At 44.3% G+C, this 17,924-nt stretch overlaps 1 protein-coding gene across 4 annotated transcripts; it reads left to right on the top strand.

Moving 5' to 3' along the window:
* The first annotated feature begins 1,076 nt into the window (after positions 1 to 1,076).
* Positions 1,077 to 17,924, top strand: eif4ba (eukaryotic translation initiation factor 4Ba). 4 transcript variants are annotated; one of them, XM_015344284.2, is made up of 15 exons: positions 1,077 to 1,175; positions 5,628 to 5,765; positions 6,413 to 6,615; positions 7,732 to 7,848; positions 8,874 to 8,928; positions 11,204 to 11,350; positions 11,858 to 11,989; positions 12,567 to 12,767; positions 13,512 to 13,749; positions 14,484 to 14,572; positions 15,028 to 15,271; positions 15,774 to 15,817; positions 16,242 to 16,371; positions 16,680 to 16,752; positions 17,269 to 17,924. In XM_015344284.2, the coding sequence occupies exons 1-15, from the start codon at positions 1,163 to 1,165 to the stop codon at positions 17,347 to 17,349; spliced, it is 1,905 nt and encodes a 634-aa protein (XP_015199770.2). In that variant the 5' UTR covers positions 1,077 to 1,162; the 3' UTR covers positions 17,350 to 17,924. The 4 variants fall into 4 exon arrangements, with proteins under 4 accessions (XP_015199770.2, XP_015199768.2, XP_015199769.2 ...); XM_015344282.2 differs by lacking the exon at positions 1,077 to 1,175 and adding an exon at positions 3,418 to 3,529; XM_015344283.2 differs by lacking the exon at positions 1,077 to 1,175 and adding an exon at positions 3,418 to 3,529 and having other exon boundaries at positions 12,567 to 12,731.

The following is a 17,924-nucleotide window of genomic DNA, read 5'->3' on the forward strand; positions in this document are numbered from 1 at the left end:
ACTGAAGAGCTGGAAAAGGCTGTTAAATTGGTCCAGTTAAGCCTGTTACTAGCTGGTTTATCTCATTACGATATGGAACCCTGATACAGTATGTGCCTCATGTAAGAAACGCCGCATAGTAGTTCTGTATGTAGTGCATTACTGCCATCTAGTGGCAGAAAGTAATTTTGTGTTTTCCACAATGAGGAGGAGCAGCCAGCGCATGTGCACGTACTTACATGGTCAGCTGCGATGTCTGATGGATACTTGGGTAATTTGCACTGCATTCTGTCTTCTCTCCCATAGCATGATGTAGGTGGGCTCAGTAGGGTATGGGCTTCAATAGCTTGGCTTGGCAGCTTGTTCCAGACTCCCACAACCCTTTGGCTAAAGAATTGCCCTCTCTTCTATGTTCTAGGTTTTAAACGCACTTAAACATAATTTCCGCATTATCCTCTAATTTGTTTCACTGTCTGTGAAGACATCCTCTGGGTCGACTTCAATGCCTTTGAGGAAGTACGTGAGATGTATGTGCCATGTGGAGTTTTGTGAGATCTGCCTTTGCTAACATGATCTTGTAATCTTAACCAGTATATTATTACACAGTATTATAGGCACGGTTATAAGATGTCACGATTTCAGGTAACATATCAAGGTGGAATGGCACAGGACACCTGCATGGTAGGTTTTGAAGCTACAACGAAAATGGAAATTCTTTGAATTCTCTTTCAATATTGCACAGGATGTTGAAATCGCCTGTCACAGAATGGGGCACAATGATAGACTCCTTCTGATTCCTTTCTGTGCTTGGACATCGCAGTATCACCTTAAGCTGTCATTAGTGATAGAGTTAAAATTACCGACTGATTCAATTCCTGAATTTATTTACAGTAAATACTGATTTATACAAATTCTGCTTGAAAAGTTCAGAAAAGAAAAAAATACTCTCCTTTTCCATTTAAAACCATCGAACAAACGTTAACGTCCGTTCAGTAGAAAGGGGAATGAATTCTCTTTTACTGGAATTAAAATAAACATAAATATATCTTCCTTAGGGCGGTGACTGCCTACTGCTGGAGAGGACATTTTATTCCGCGCGTACGCCACGGGCACGAATGCGCGCTCCCGGCGATAAGCACGTGACGCCTCCATCCGGGACTCTGACACGGACTCACTCTCCATCATGGCGTCGTCAGGTGAGGTTTATGTGGGGAGAGGAGCTGGGCCGGTGCGGGGATATAGGGTTGGGAGAAGGGCTGTCGGACGCGACTGACTCGACAGAATAAGGAGGAAGGTTATCCTCGTCGCGGGGCAGGCTGTTTGTGTGTTGAAATGGAGTCGGGCACGGGGCTGGAAAGTCCAGACTTCGCTAGCGGACGGAGCCGGGGAGGCGAGGGGGGGGGGCGGATTCGCGGCGCTTTGCCGGATATTATCCGTGAATCTGCGCCACATTGCGCGGGGTCTCCCTGGGGCTCTGCCACACCGAGGCCCCTGGGCTTTTCTTTTCTTTATTTTAGGCTAGGCCGGGATTGTCACATGCAGTGCTGTTGCGGCCCGATTGCTGCGCATGCACTCGGACCGATTGCCACATTGTGCCCCCCGCCCGGCGCTGTAGAAGCAGGCGCCCTGTCTGCGCGGCGGCGCAGGCGCGGTGACGGGCGGAGGTGTGTTGTGGGGCATGGAGGAGCTCCCCACGTGTATCTCGGGTGGGGGCAAGATCGCCAGCGTGCAGGGCGAGCTGGCGGGGCCGACGGGCAAGCATGGTCGTGTGTGCTAATGCCCCCTCCCGTACATGATCCCTTGAGCTCTCTCCTATCTCCCTTCCCGCACTGAGCCGTTCAGAGGCAAAAATCGGCATGGCGCGGCCTTAGCAGTGGGAGGAGGGGGGGAGCCTGTATCTGGCAAGCCAATCGCAAATGAGTTAGAATAAATGGCTAAGGCCTAGCTGGATTTGAGTCACGCGTGTCGGAGCGCTGTGAGGAACAGGGCCCTGTTTGCGATGGGCTTTTTTTTGTGTGTGGTGTGAAGTTCTGGCACCCGTCTGGTTTGTCCGTACGCGATGTCCCGATTCGAGTCGGCTGGTCGTGCTGAAGCATTGAGGCTTATGTTCATACAGAATAGTGGAACAGCCCCGTCCCCCCTACCCCCCGTGAGTGTCTCATCACGCGTTCCAGTCTGGACCCAGACGTGCTGTCAGAAGTCCAAGTGCTTTTTCCGATCGTCTGCTGTTTTCCCAACCATCCGCACAGATCGCTGACGATTCAGTTATTAACTTGGTTTTAGGAACAGGCTCTGTGAGCTCAAAAACTGTCAGATGAGAAGGGGGGGAGGGGATACAGGCGTAGTTCTATTTTAATAAACCGCTCCGTTTTCACCACGGTGAAGTAGCGCCTCCGTTTGATCACGCTTGTAGCGCGACTTCTTCTACAAAAGGGCGTGTGTATGGCCGTGGTCCCAGGGTTTATAGCTCCGGCGGAAGCTGCAGTCGTAGTGAAACAGCAGTTGTCACTGAAGATGCCTTATGTAATTGCTGGTTGAAACGCTGTCGAGTTACGTTGGGTGGTAAGTCGATCTCGTCGGTCTATACCAGTCCTTTTGTACGCCATCTCAAAGGCTGGGCGTGTGCATCACACCCTGCTTTGTTTACTACCAGGGGCAAAGCCGCCTGCTGTCATTCCGAGATAAAAAAAAGGCAAAGAAGTGAAGAGACGGTTTTCTTTGGCCTCTTATTGAACGTTTACACTCCTTCGCTGAGCTCCGCTCGTCTTGAGCTTTTATGTGGGTATGCACCAGTTAGAATGGAAGGTTTTCCTGCCAGCATCTGAAAGGACACCGAGTTGGTCTTGCTGGATTACCTAAGCATGCTGAGGTTACAGCTGCCTGAGCCCCGTGTTTTGGATTGTGTTGGGGGGGGGGGGGGGGGGGGGTCTTTGTGCCATTTTAATGATCATAGTAATGGTTCTTCCTTAGTTGATTAGATTAGTGAAAGTACTGAACACTAGCAAAATTCCCACTGGCAAAAAAGAGAACATTTCAAAGTCTTAAAAACCTTTGATTTTTTTTTTGTTGGAGTATAGGAGAGAATGAGATTTCTATCACTTTTTTTTTCTGGGATGCATTCTATCTATGTATTCCATTTTTTCTTTCTAATCCCCTTGTTCACTGCATTCCTGGGTGAAGTCAAGTAACCAAACGCAGGGGATGGTGCAATGCATGCTAGACCACAGTCTGAACATTTTTTATTAATCATCCAAAACATTTGATTTCCTGAATGAACATGTTGTGCTTCTAAACTGGTCTGAGATGGTTGTCTGACTTACGGGTGGACTTTTTTATCTTGTTTCAGATGTAAACTGTCTGAATGCACCCAGTTGCGGTTGACCTGCCAATAAAAAGACTTTGTTCTTCTTGTTTTTAACGTTAAATTAATCGGAGTAGCGGTTAGGGCTCTGGATGGCAGACTGGAAGATCACAGGTTCAAATTTTGTCTGGAGCAATACTGTTGTGGTCTTGAGCAACGTACTTCACTCAGTAAGCTTCACTTGTTCCAGTAAGTGCCCTGCTGTAAAACTGTGCACCAGTTTGTCCTTGTCAAAAATCATTTTTCCTCATGGAAATTCATTCTCGTCTTAGTGGTACAAAAATACTCAACTTAAAGGGCTTTGCTACTGAAGCAGATGCTCATTTGTGTGAGCTGAAGAATGAGACATGGTGATTTTAGAATTTAATTGAAGGATTATTTATTGATTCCAGGAAATGGCAAAATTGTTTTGAATTAAAGTAATTTTCAGGCTGTCGAGCCAGTGGAATATCCTGAGTAAGGAAAGGCCAGGAACACAAAGAGAAATTGATGCAAAAGTCATCACCAATCGGTAATCTTTAACTCTGGTAATGGATTAGCATCAGTGTTTTGTGAGCCTCTGTGTTGAGCACACATGCTGGGGTCATCTTGCCTCTTGCTTCATACATATAGCACAGCCCCCATTTAGAGCTCTGTCCCGGTCCTGTGTTTTCTAGGCCAACGCTGTTCCCAGATATTTTCCTTGTCTCACCTCTGTAACCTCTCATGCTGAAGAAAAAAAAGGCAGATGTTTCTCCTCATCATCTATCCAAACGGTTTTTAATTTGATTATTTTGTCAGACCGGTGAAAGACCCCTTTGCGGAATCTGCACATGTTGCAAACATTTCATTTTTTGTAAGAAAGGAGACAGGACTTTATAGTCTTTCTTTTAAATCCAGGCACTACATGTAAGTACATATTTGTCTGGGTTACAAGGGTTTAATTGTGGTTTTAATGATTATGATGTATTGCAGAAACTCTTGGGAAGTTTTATAAATATCTTTGTGAATATCTGACTGAACTCCCAGTCAGACTGAAACTGCATCCTTGAGGGCAGGGGAGTGTAGTGCTTATGTGATACATTAGTGTAGGTGGATGTTTGGGTTATACTTCTCATCTGCTCTTTAACCCATAATCATTACTTTGTCAGTTCTTGTTGTTTCTCTTGGTAATTTAATTTGTTTAACCTTTTTGGGGTTCTTACTTCTGCTGGTCTGGAGCATGTGAGTTCATCTATGAAGTACGTGGGTGACCACAGTTTGGATAAAAGTACAAATGTTGCTGTTTTAGGACTGCAGTAGGTAAGCTGGTGGAGAATAGCAGCTACATATCACCCAGGTGGTGCTGCTATTCAGTGGTGGATGAAGTGATTCCCTTCCTATATGTAATGTGTTTGGGGTGTTTCAGGATGAAATGTGTTGTATAAATAGAGTTTTTTCCCTTAAGAGTACGGTAACAAAATATGCAGGGTTTTAACAGTTAAGAACTTGCTGTTTACCCTTTTAATTTCTGAAGAATGGAATCTTATTAAGGAAATGATCTGTAGCAGAGATTTAACTAGATTTGTAATACAATTGTGATCTAGCAAAAATAACTTTTCGGAAACTGATTTTGCCACATTGTGTTCTTATGTTGGTATTTCATCTCTGCTGCTGTTTTTCAGAATAAACATATCTTGTTATTTTTTTGTAGTTTGGGATAATTATTTTAATATTCTTGAAAGTAAGGTTCCCTTTTTTTGATTATGCACTGATGTTCTCTTGGTGTGGGGATGACTTAGTATAATAAGTTTATAGTAGCAGAGCATCCTTTTTTGAAAAATCATGATACTGGCACAGTAACCTGTGAACCGCCTCTTTATTTTTGTGTACCTCTCATCAACATCTGCAGAGTATATCATGGCAATCATACAGAACTTGTCTTGATTTACAAGCCACAGAAGCAGGTTAAACACTGAGGGTGGCAGTATGACCTTTTGTACACTCACGTTGCCTACTCCTGATTTGTCTGGAGTCACAGCACCTCGGGGTCAGTCTCCATGCTCATATCATAGGCATCTTTCAGTCCATGCCTGGCAACCAGACTGGATCCTGTTTGTGTAGCAGCCTAGTCTTTGCAATGTTTAAGGAACTGTGGACTCTTGTACAGATTATACTGAGGTGGAAAAAATGTTTCTGGTTCAAATGTATTTGTTGGTGAAACACCTTAATTCCTTATCTTAGTTTAATTTGGGGAGATCATGGCATTATATCAGCAGGAATGTTTCCTTTACAACAAAGCCATTATTTTTTTTTTGTTTATCCTCAGGTAAGAAGAAGAACAAGAAGGGGAAGACCTTAACTCTGACCGATTTCCTGGCAGAGGACAGTGGTGGCAGCACCCCTAGCTACCCCACGGCCAAGCCCACCAGCTGGGCAGATGAGACGGATGACCTGGAAGGAGATGGTGAGTGAACAAGAAGGACATCAGATTCATCGGGGTCATGTTCATGAAACGCCAAGCCTGTGCTTTTTCTTGCTTAATAAATGAAGCAATTCTCAGGTGTTGCCTGCTTGGACTGTTAACACCTTTTCTTTATTTTGTGGTAGTTGGGAGTTCTGTAAAAAAAAGGTGTATTCAGGTTATTTAGGTGATTAAATGATAAGCTGTGAATGTCATGTTAAATGACTTTAAGCATTATTTCAAGCACCAGGTTTTTAACAATGCCTGAGTTCAGATGCAGAATGACCAGAATACAGAAGTGTCACTACAAATTAATATTTTCCTGTATTGTAAAAAAAACACATTTTCTCTTGATACATCTGCATTTGTAAATATTTTCAAAAAGAGTAAATTGAGATGTGTGCAAATTAAAGAGGCTTATAATCATTTTTCTTTTGTTTAAAATCATTTTCATAAATCAGTCATCCGTCTATCGTTTTATAAGACGTTTTTCTCCAAACAGTGTAGATTTATGAACAAACCTCCCCCCCCCCCACCCCAACCCCGAGTTAAAGTGCGAGAGCTTTGTAACAAATTCTTGATTACGTGTTGGAAGCTGCCCTTTTAAGCCTGAATGCTCCCTGTTTCTCGGTGTCTGGGGTGACCCACAGTTTCCACTGCCTGGCACACGGATGATGACGTTTATCGTGCCCCTATCGACCGCTCCATCTTGCCCACGGCACCCCGGGCCGCCCGAGAGCCCAACATCGACCGCTCCCGCCTGCCCCGCAGCCCCCCCTACACCGCCTTCCTGGGAAACCTGCCCTACGACGTCACCGAGGACTCCATCAAGGACTTCTTCAGGGGGCTCAGTGTGAGTCCCGCTTCTTACGAGTGCTCATTCTCCAGGCCAGCGGGCAAGGCTTGAGATGGGCAAAATGAAATGAGATGTACACACAGAAGGAACCATTGTTACACTGTTAGTCATGGAAGTGTAAGAAGCCATTTTGTTTGAGCTGCAGTAGTTCACACTCTTTTAACAGTCACTGCTGTGGAGTAATTCTCCTTATTTGTATGGAGCTTTTTTCATCCAGTTTCATTGTATAACACAGGAGGAGCTTCTGTTCTCTAATCTTTTTTTTTGTTTTGCATAGATAGCTGAGCTACCTTTCCTGATACAATACAATTTCTATTTCAAGAGTTTCACCTGTTATAAATATAAAGGTATTTATATTTATAACAGGTGCTGTTCTTCCTCTTGACCTCCTATATTCTTAAGCTTCTTTCTAACGATCCGTTATTTGTTGGGAAGCTACTTGTCCTGATTGGGATCAGGGTGGAGGCAGCCAGCCTTATATATATATGGTAATTCTCCAGTTTTGCCACAAGGGGCACTGTGCTCTATGATTTTGCAGTCCATAACGCGTTACACTGGCCGAGGTCCAGACTACATAGACATTAAAGATCCCATGCCGCTGTTTGTAAGAGTAGGGGTGTTAATTTTGGATTCCACAATCTGGCTTCCCTGAGGTTCGCCCTTAATTAGGTTGGTAAGGTAATTTCTCACTTCCCTGCCTGGTCTGCGGTGCAGTGAGGCTGGTGGTGCAGTGGGCTCCCCACCTGTCAAACACTTGGGCCTCCTTGGGATGAAATGCATTACATCAAAATGTGAATGCAGTGAGTTGACTGGAAATATATTTTCTGTGTCTGCTTGCACAGTCTGCTCTGCTTTTCATCTCTTGGAATCCAGCTGATTTTTCTGGTATTTAATTGAGGGCCTCATAACGCACTAGGGCGTTCTTTACTTTCATTACCATGAGTCTGGAATCGGAAGTTGCACATGTTGGAATAAGTTTTAAATGTTACTCCTACCTAAATTGCAGCGCCCCTTTTGTTGGGCATCAGTGTGTGTGGTATTTCAGAGTAGGTGTAGTGCCTTGTGACCTCGGGAGAACATCCTGTAAACCTCTCTCTGACTCCATCCCCTCAGATCAGCGCTGTGCGGCTGCCCAGAGAGCCCAGTAACCCTGAGCGCCTCAAAGGCTTCGGCTACGCGGAGTTCGACGATGTGGATTCCCTGATGAGGGCCCTGAGCCTCAACGAGGAGGTGAGGAAGACTGGTGCTGGGAGTCGGGTTCGGGTTCCCATGAGCTGCACGTTGCACCGGGCAGCACCTTGTTCTGGATGAGTCACACTTGGCAGCTGCAAGCGAGTCTTCTTAGAACTGAAATTTGGGTTCTGTCGATTTGCAGTATCTGCTCCTTCTTGTCAGTAGAAATTGTACAAAACCTGCAGCTTTTAAAGAATATTTTTGTGTGCCCTTTGCATTGAGCAGTTAGCACATTGGTGTGGAACTATAAATATGCCTTGGATAGTTTTAAACTGTCTCCTTTTCATTCAGTTAAGGTTGTCAAGTCTTGAAGTTTTGGTTGAGATAGATAATTGTGACACAATAACAAAGCAGATGCTGAAAGCCATGTATCAGTTATATAGAAGACCACACAACAAGTGCAATATTAAATGGCTTGCTGGCCAGGTGAACCCTTGTAGCATGAGAGTACAATGAAGGGCAAAGACAAATATTTCCTGGTGTGATTTTAGTAGTAAGAATTCATATTAAAGAGATGGAGGTTAGTTTAAACCACTCAAGACCTTTTGAGGCTTTAAGATTAGTTTGTGTACGCATGTGTAATTCATCTCCAGCCTGAAGCCTTACATTTTCACTTGATTGAAATCTGTTATACCTTTTGTGCATTTCCTAAATGACAAGCCAGGAGCAGTCTTGTGTTTAGAAGTTCAGCACATAATTGTGGGCCAACACTAGATGTCACTGTTGGGCCTTCAGTAAGCATTCCTCCTGGTGATTTTGCAAAGAACATTCTGCCTTGACTTAAACTCATAGGTTGGGTTATGCATGACTTTTTCATTAGGAGAGGGAGGACTGCAACCCATTTCAATAACTGGTTTACTCCAAAAGATAACATCTATTTTTGTACACATTTTCCAGGCAAGAAATGTGGCCAGATTATTCTGAAACCTTGTTCAGCCTGGCAGAGTCATTGCTGTATCTTAGTGCTCAGAAGTTAAGTGAAAGGGAAGTTGAATTGGCTGACCATAAGACTGTCTTTTCAGAATCTGGGGAACCGGAGAATCCGTGTGGACATTGCAGACCAGTCACAAGAAAAAGGTATGGAGGTCTAGGGGGTATGAGCCAAGCTTTTCTATACTGCATTTAACCAAGATGGTAAAGTTCTCACTTTAAATACAGGACAGGTACAGTGAGCTGGCCCACTGAGTCTGGGACAGTCATTGCAAGGCCTTCAATTTATTTCACTTCACTACACTGTACCACATTTTACTTCTATCTAAGTGTTCTTGTTTCATATTGTCCATTTAGGCCTCGGTTCTTTTAGCATGAAAGACCTTTTCTTGTTCTGTCTTTTATAGGTGCGCAGTAAAACCGGTATACCGGTAAACCGCGGTTCTTTAGTCACGCGGTACGTACCGTGTTTCGTTTTAGACCGTACTGGTACGCTCGGTAATTTCCGGCAATTTCTGTCAGCGGTTTCGTTTTTTGGATTTGAATAAAGATTTTCTACTGTTTACGTTCATAAAATCAAATTTGATTCAATGGACAAAAAGACTGCAATACAAATGTCGTTAACTTTAAAAGGGTGAGTAAAAAAAGTCATACTAAAGGTATTTCCCGCATATCATTGGCTAGTAAATTTAGAAATATGCCATGAGATGCAGAAATAATCTGAATTGGGGACTATTTGATGATAACACGGGGATTATTTTTCTTATTTCTCCTGAAAAACATATGGTTATTACTTAGAGTTGTCTTTCTGAGGCAGTTCTAATTTCTAAAAGTATCCCTATATTTTTACACAGAATTAGAGAAAAATACCATCAGATACTCCTTACAAATCAATGGGTACAGTTGTTGTAATATTAAGTTGTTTACCATTGACTTTGTTAATGGTGCTTGTTACATGCTTATTTTCAATGACCCATTGAGCATGTGCTATTTTTTCTGATTGTACTGTAACTCTATTTGGGAAGGAATTCTAGTCTTGACCATGTTTTTAATTCCATTGCTACCATTAGACATGCTTTGATATTTTTTCTTTTTTGCAAGTAAGATTGTCTTAAGCTGTTTAAATCAATATAGAATGTCTTGTCTCAACAATGTTATAAACAAGTATTGAGGATTCTTTGAAGTTTTAGATGAAATACCCAAAGGCAATTGAACATGTTAAACATGTTTCATAAGGCTATGAATGTCAACTTTAAACATTGTAAAGAAAAAATGTTACAACTACAACCACATGTCATACAGGTTGAGAATCCCTTATCCAAAATTCCTGGGACCGAAAGTGTTGCGAATTTAGGATTTTTTCGGATTTCTGAATATTTTTATATTTGCGTCTATAAAATGGGACAGCTTGGGGATGGGACCCAAGTCTAAACATGATATCCATTTACATTTCATAATATAGCTTATACATATACCCTGAATGTAGTTATATATATATATTTTTTATCATAATACCATCAGAAAAATAATGTTTTGTACTTACTGTACAAAAAAACAAAACAAAACATGATGATCACTGCTTACAAACTTGAAGATAAATGCAGCCCCAGACATTACAACTACATCAGGTCCGAGAAACCTGAGGGAGAGGGTACGTCATCGATGACATCACTGTGAGCTGGGAAGTTTAGGATTTTAGAATTTCAGATAAAGGATTTTCAACCTGTATTTTTAATTTTACATTTTCTTGCTAAACTAAATATTTTTTCACAAGATATTGAAGGTTAATTTGATCATTTAGTGACTGACAAAAATCTGCATATTGTTAAATCGTTCTGTTACACAGTTCAGTGTTATTTCTAGTTCTTTGGTTCCAATAAAACAACAATTTTCATTATTTTGTATACAACTCAATATGCTTAACTAATCATGAAATCAAACTATGAGAGAATCCCCGTATAAAAACATGCAAAATAGTCTGCAGTGTATCGCGGTATGTATCGCAGTACATGCCTGTGTACCACAGTATATTGTGGTACGTTTCCCAGAGGCGGTACCCAACCCTACTGTCTTGAGCATGGCGTAGGTCATACTGATAATGTGGTGATGTGGGTAGAGAAGTGCTAAGCCTTTTCTGAAGAGCCATTGTGGTGGGTTTGTTTTTCCAGAAAGAGCTCATCAACTTCAATGTTAAAGGCACACTTAAGAGAGAATAATGTCCCAACTCTGAATGACTTTGTCAAGGAAATGGTTGTGTTTTCCAATATCTGAGTCGTACTTTGTGCCATTAGCGTGATGTTCTGATACAGGTAGTTGTGTAGGTTTACAGCTCGTTAAGTGTTTTGGTTGTGTAGCGACACACCATTCCTAATACTCGTGTAGCACTTTCTCATGACCCCCCTGTGCTCCTCGTTCTCATCAGACCGTGATGACCGCTCAATGTCAGGCCGGGACCGAGACAGAAACCGGGGTGACGGAGGCCCCGACAAGACGGACAGTGACTGGAGGGCACGGCCCAGTGCAGATAGTGATGACCCGGGGCCCCGGCGAGACGATGCCTTTGGAGAGCGTGAGTACTTAGGAGGTTTCGAGATTGGGCTGGATCAGTCACTCCTTTCCATACAGGGCCTTTCCACCTGTATGCCACAGGTGGACAATACAGTCAAGACAGAAGATGAACCATTAACTGGTTACAGCTTTACTTGACTTGAAAGGTGATTGTTTTATGGTGATTTGAAACATTCGTGGGTGATTTTTGTTAGTCCTTTTTTTTCTAAAAATGTTTGTACGTTTGTTTTTTAAGGTATCATAAAATACAATGAGAAGCTGTGCTTTTGCATTAACCAGCAATGGAAGAAACAGTAGGTTAGCATTTTAGCAAAAATAGCTTCATCCAGATTATTTTTCATAATGTTCCCAAGCAACGCGTTAAAGTTGAATTATCTGGGTTGTTTAACTTACAAGGATGTGAAACGAGGCAGTGTTCTGTTACGAAAGAACAAAAACGGGCAACAGCTCTTGGAACCCTCTGGCCTCTTGAGTGGCTTGAGAGCTTTATATCCTTTTCTTTCTCCAGGTTCACGGGATCGCTATGAGTCCGATCGCTACCGGGATGGCCCACGCCGGGATAATGACCGAGGGTTTGAGGGGGGCAGAGACCGCTATAGGGATAGGTACGAAGACCGGGATCGCCGGGACTTCGACAGAGGTGAGTCACTGCCGCTGCGGCAATTATCCCCCCCACCTCATCTCACACCGCCGTCCTCTTTGTCAATAATCTCGTCCCTGTAGCAGACGTGAGCTGGAATAGCACTTTAATTGTAACTGCCTGGTATTTGTAGGAAAGTGCAAGACCGAAGTGAAACCTTGGAGACAAACATTTTTCTTCTCTCACCAGTTGTTTTTCTTGCAGTCAGCATTTCTGATATTTCCCCTTGTTTCCAATCAAAAGGATGGAAGCCTAGCAGAAGTTGTCACGAGTGGCTGTTGCTTTTTTTCACAACTCCCTCTTGTCGGCAGATGAAGGCAGCTCTGCCGGTTTTATTTTTTATTAGATGATGGATCCTTTTATCTGGCAACTTTAATAGCCATTTTCCCCATCTCCAATTCTGCAGATATACTAAGAGGCTGGAATTTCCCTCCAAGTAACACATTGTCATTTTAGAGCCTTAGCTGTTGTGCTTTGCACAGCAAACTGGACAGCAAGGCACCCGTATGGCTTGGACTGGGTAGTGTGCCCTGTCTTTGCTGATTGACCACACATCCCAATCTTCCTCCCTCCTAAGGCTTTGACTCACGTGGGGGAGGCCGGCGTCCTTTCGGCAGTGGGTTCCGCCGCGACTACGACGATCGGCGTGATGATTTTCGGGGCAGCGGGGATCGCTATGGCGAGCGATACGGGGAGCGCGATGATCGGTACGACCGCAGGGATGAGCGGCGCGAGGACAGAGGTGAGGACTCCAGTGGAGGGTCTTTGCAGGTTGCTGGTAAGGAAACATCTTTTGAAATAAGTATTTTGTGTTTATATGCATCACCATATACATGTGGATCCCAGTAGATTGCTGTTTTTACAACCTTTTGAAATAGTGTCCAATTGCATAGATTAAAGTCCTTTTTTTCCTTCAGCTGTTTTTATTAGGCGATAACATAGCAGTTAGGACTTTTGCCTTGTAACTGATGGGTTGTGGTTTCAAGTTCCCCCTGCACACTGCTAAAGTACCCTTAAGTGAGTACCCAGTTACTCCAGCCCACCCAGCTATAATTATTCTTTTGCTGGGGTGTAATTCCTGCATGGACCTGTGGATACAGGGGTTAGGGTGGGGGGAGTCAAGTGGTCTCTAGATGGCTTAATGCTTTGGAAACCAGGATGAGCACTAAGATGTTGAACCACTATAGCTCTTATGGTTTTTACATTTTTTTTTATTCATGATTATCAAAATTACTATTGTTTTCAAAAACCCACAGCTGGCTGCCAAAGTAGAAGTTTTTAGATTTCCTTTAGTAAGTTTATTAAGTTTTAACACTTGTTTTCCCAAAAACAGTTACGTGACTGGTTGTTTCAAGCAGAACTTAATGCATTTAGTCTGGGCTGTATAGGAATGTACCACAATACTATGCACAGTCCCTTGGTGTGATGGATCTTGCTGCTGTATTGCTGACACACTGCTAGCCTTCCAGCGGTGATGGTCAGGGTTGTCCTGTGCTGAGCGTGCGGGTGTCTGCCCCAACAGGCCCGCCCCAGAGGCCCAAGCTGAACCTCAAACCCCGCAGCGTCCCCAAGGAGGATGACCAGGGGGCCCCTTCAGCGCAGACGGGCCGTGCAGCCTCCATCTTCGGAGGGGCCAAGCCCGTGGACACGGCGGCCAAGGAGCGGGAGGTGGAGGAGAGGCTGAAGAAGGAGCAGGAGCGGCTGCAGAGGCAGCTGGAGGAGGACAAGGGCAGGGCAGCAGAGCGGCGGCCCAGGGAGAGGTGAGGGACAGGCCGTCTCCCAGACTGGGCACTGTAGCTACAAATAAGCTTGGCCTGCCTTCTGATTTGGCAGCCCCAGGCTTTTATGCAGTAAGAGCTGCATGGCCTTTTATTTTTCTTTCCATCTCGCTTCCTAATTTCTTCATTCCATTAATTCCTGAAATCCTGAGGCTCCTGCCTCCCACCCAAGATTTCAGATACCTAATTTAATTTGTTCTGGGTATGATGGATTTATGTTATTGAATTTTGTCAGCAACTTAATGTCTGCGACCTTAATTTATACACTTGGGTGTGCTGGATTTTTCTGCTTAGTTTAGTTAGTTATAGAGTTGGGACTTTCTAGGGTGTTTGAAAGTTTTCTGATGAAAGAAGAAAGTCTAATATAAACTTGCATACTTGTTATTTCTTGTTTTTATTTGTTTAGTTTACCAGTTAAAAAGTAGCCCACTAGTACTTATAAAACCCCTGACAAGTCCAAAGCCTTGTTTTTAGCATCTTATGTTAAGATTTTAACTGGACTGAATTTGTAACTCTTGCTCGGAATTTGATTATTTGGTATGTTTAAAGAGATGCCTGTCTGTGATCCTTGAGGGCTGAAGTTAAGAAGGCCTGAATTACACTAATTTTGAAGTATCATGCAAAACATACCTAAGGAACCTAAAGGAAGCCTTGGGCTGCACCATTTCATGTGCCTGTAACAGGAAGTGTGCATCACCCTTTCTCTTCCCTTACAGGCACCCTAGCTGGCGCAGTGAGGACCAGCCTGCAGAGCGATCCCGGACAGGAAGTGAGTCATCGCAGCCAGGCAGTACTTCTGGTCGAGGTAAGGTTCCCGTCATATTGGTGGGGGTTTAGGTCTTTAGAACTCTTTGTCCATTTCCAGCCACCTGTAACTTGGACACTTCTTAATGTGGTGGAGGTTTCCATTCTGTGTATAATTCAGGAACTCCCCGATTACTGCTTTTGTATAGAAGTAAAATAAGAAACAGGCTTAAACTGGCTTTGAAGGACAGCAGGCAGATGTGATTGTATGATTTCTACATCTTTTTCTCATCTCGTCACGTTTCGAAATGCAGTGATCCAGCTCTGCAGTTACAGGTGATGGAACTGTTCTCTGTGCACAGCTTGATCACATGGAAAAGGGGTCAGCTGTGCTCCTTCACATCTGCAGCTTGTTGCTCCATTCTTGCCATTGTGTCACAGTATGGCTTCTGAGCGGGCTGAGACATTGCAGGGTGTGACCTCGGCTGTCCCCCCCCACCTGCCTTTCCCCTCCAGGATCCCGGCGCAGGGAGAGTGAGCGCTCGGTGGAGAACGAGGTGTTTGGCCGTGATGAGGACCCCCCCTCTCCCGGGACCCGCCCCCCAGCCAAGCAAGATGCCCTGCCACTGAAAGTGGTCCCGGCCCCTCCGCCGAAGGAGAATGCCTGGGCCAAGCGCAGCAATGTGTCTGGAGGGACCAGCGAGGGAGAAGGGCGCTCTCCGGTGTCACCTGGTAGTACTGCACCACCAAAACTGACCAGGTCAGAATGCTCTTCTTTATCAAGATTGTAGTCCGTAATAACCATCATAAGAACAAGAATTGCCTTCCATATCAGACATGTTAAGTAAGCTGGCGATTGTTTTCCATGCTGTCTTGACACTATAATCTAACACTGAACTTTCTGTTCTTCTGGCAGCTGTGACAGTAAAATAAAACCTTATCTGACCAGTCATCTCATTAATAAATAGTTGTTCCTTAATGGTTATGGTGGGCTGTATTACATAGTATAATAAGTTTTAACGCTGAAAATTCAAACTTCCACTTTAAATTCAAGGACATGCTCCATGTGGCTGTTTCAGTAAAACATTTAGCATTTTTAGGCCACCCTGTAGAGACAGATCAACACATTTTTAAGACTGCGGTACAACTGCACCTTCCTATTAGTATAAACTCACTGTCTCCTTCAAGATTGCAAGGCTTGCAGGTCTTTCTTCTTCCCTGGGTCACCAATTTCATACCTTTTCTGTTTTCTGCCCCTCCAGTCCCTTAGGTCCTGCAGATGATAAAATCTCTCCCAAAGGAAAAGGTAAGGGGCTAAAAAAACATTTCAGGTTATTCTCGATGGACCTGTGCAAAGATGGTAAACTCAAAATGGTCTGTTGCTTTCTTAAAATTGGACAATGCCAATTTAACAAGACCGCCTACCAAACCTACCAAAACAAAACTCATCACATTAACGCAAAGTTTGCGATCATAGAAGCGCACTACTTTGGAATGTGTTTTAAGATGAAGCTCTCTGGGGGTGGGGACAGGGCGCAGGGTGACCAGGACAGATGCAGACAGTGGAAGCAGTGGGAATCTGGTGTGTATCCTTCTTGTGCCGCATGTCAAACACCCCATTAACTGGGGGTGTTAGACTCCAGACCTCCTCGAAGGCCTCTGTGCTTATACTGTGCCTATGGTGCTGAAATACTGGACGCCTCTCCCTCATTGTTGGGCTCTCCTTGCAGATGAGAACAAGGCTGATGGTGTGCGACTGGACAGAGGCCCCGCAAAGGGGCGGGGGGGTTCAACAGGTCCTGGGACAGGGAGGGGGCGAGGAGACGGAGCGAACAGAGACCGGCGAAGGGAGGCCGACAGGTCAGCCCCCAGTGTCCTCTTCTTTTGGCCAGATTAGCGTCTCAGTTCTCAGGGCTCCTGTCGGTGGTGTTTAGACAATAATGGAATTATAATCTCACTTGCCACCAACATTTGGCAGTTTTGTTTCGGGGCAGGTTTCTTAAAATTAGTTGCATCCCCTTTTGTAGGACGTGTCGGCATAAGACAGCTGTACGTTAGACATAGCCCACAGCCAGGTCTTTACACACCTCATCTAGCAAGTTGAAGCGTTTGCTCTACTTGAGTAAGATGCTCGGGACATCTTAAAACACAATTATGTTTATTTTCAGGAAAGACAGCAGAAGGGAACGAGAATCCAGAGCAGCACCTGAGCCAAAGAAATATGAGGAGTCCCCAAGCCCTGTGAGTGCCACCAGCCTTTCAGACACTGGGTCGGATATCGTTTCTCAGGGGTCTCGGAGGAGATAACTAGACTAGAACTGTCTTAGTTCTTTAGGCCTGAATTTGACTGAAGTAAAGGATGCATTCAGCCTGCAAAAAGCAGTTTGTTTAGGCAAGGCTGAGATTAGGTACCCTGGAAATGACCTACCCTAAACCCAAGTGTATCAGTGAGGTAGGCTGTGCACTGTTTACTTTTAATTTCCAATGTTTGTGAGATTTTTCTGGCAAATGTCAATATCTAAGACATGGTTTTAGTGGCTGGAATTTAACGAGGTACACAAGCATGGCAGAGTGGTTGAACAAAAACTGCAAGATACAGCACAAAATCGTAATGCAATGACGGCCATCCTCCTATACTATTCTTCCTTAAGACTTGTTAACAAGACATGCAGGTCAGAAAGTAAGGGAAGTGGTGAAACCTTGCCCAGAAACGGGGCTGTCCTGTGATCCCGTGTCTGTCCATCTCTTTGTCCATAGAAGTTCAGCTCAGCAAGCAAGTACGCAGCCCTGCTGATGGACGGCGAGCAAGCAGATGATGCGGAGGAGAACACGGATTAAAACACAGACAAATGAAAAATCTCCACAACCGGACGACGAGTACCGGCAGTTCTTCCCCTTTCAGGACTCTTTATCCGAAATAGAAATAACTGGACTTGTGTTTTAAAAAAGAGGAGGGAAAAAGGCGAGAGGAAAAAAAGAAATGGAAATTGAATAAATAATTATAATAAATAAAAAAGTGGAAAAATCTTAAACGTGACCCTGCGACGCGCCCGTTGTGTGCTCTGTCTAGGACCCGCCCCTCTCTTAAGGGCCGCCCCAGGAGCGGCCAGCGAAGGTAGACGCCCAGCGGCCGTCCCGGGGCAAGAGGGCGGCTGGTTACCCTGGATCTCGAACGCTGGACTCTCGGGTCTTGCAAGCGGGTCTGTAGGTAGGCAGGACGGCTTTGCCTGAGGTGCAGTTTTTAAGATCCTTTTTTTTTTAGGAATGAGGCTTTTTTTTTTAGAACTTCCTGTTCTCGTAATGTCACTTCAACCTTCGCAGACTGTTGCATCTCTGTAATTTGGGGGTCTGTTGTGCGAGTCCTTGTATGCTGCTTTTAAATTAACTCCACATAAAAACATGCTTTTCTTCAA

Source organism: Lepisosteus oculatus, chromosome 1, assembly GCF_040954835.1.
Source record: "Lepisosteus oculatus isolate fLepOcu1 chromosome 1, fLepOcu1.hap2, whole genome shotgun sequence".
In the NCBI taxonomy this organism is placed as follows: domain Eukaryota; kingdom Metazoa; phylum Chordata; class Actinopteri; order Semionotiformes; family Lepisosteidae; genus Lepisosteus; species Lepisosteus oculatus.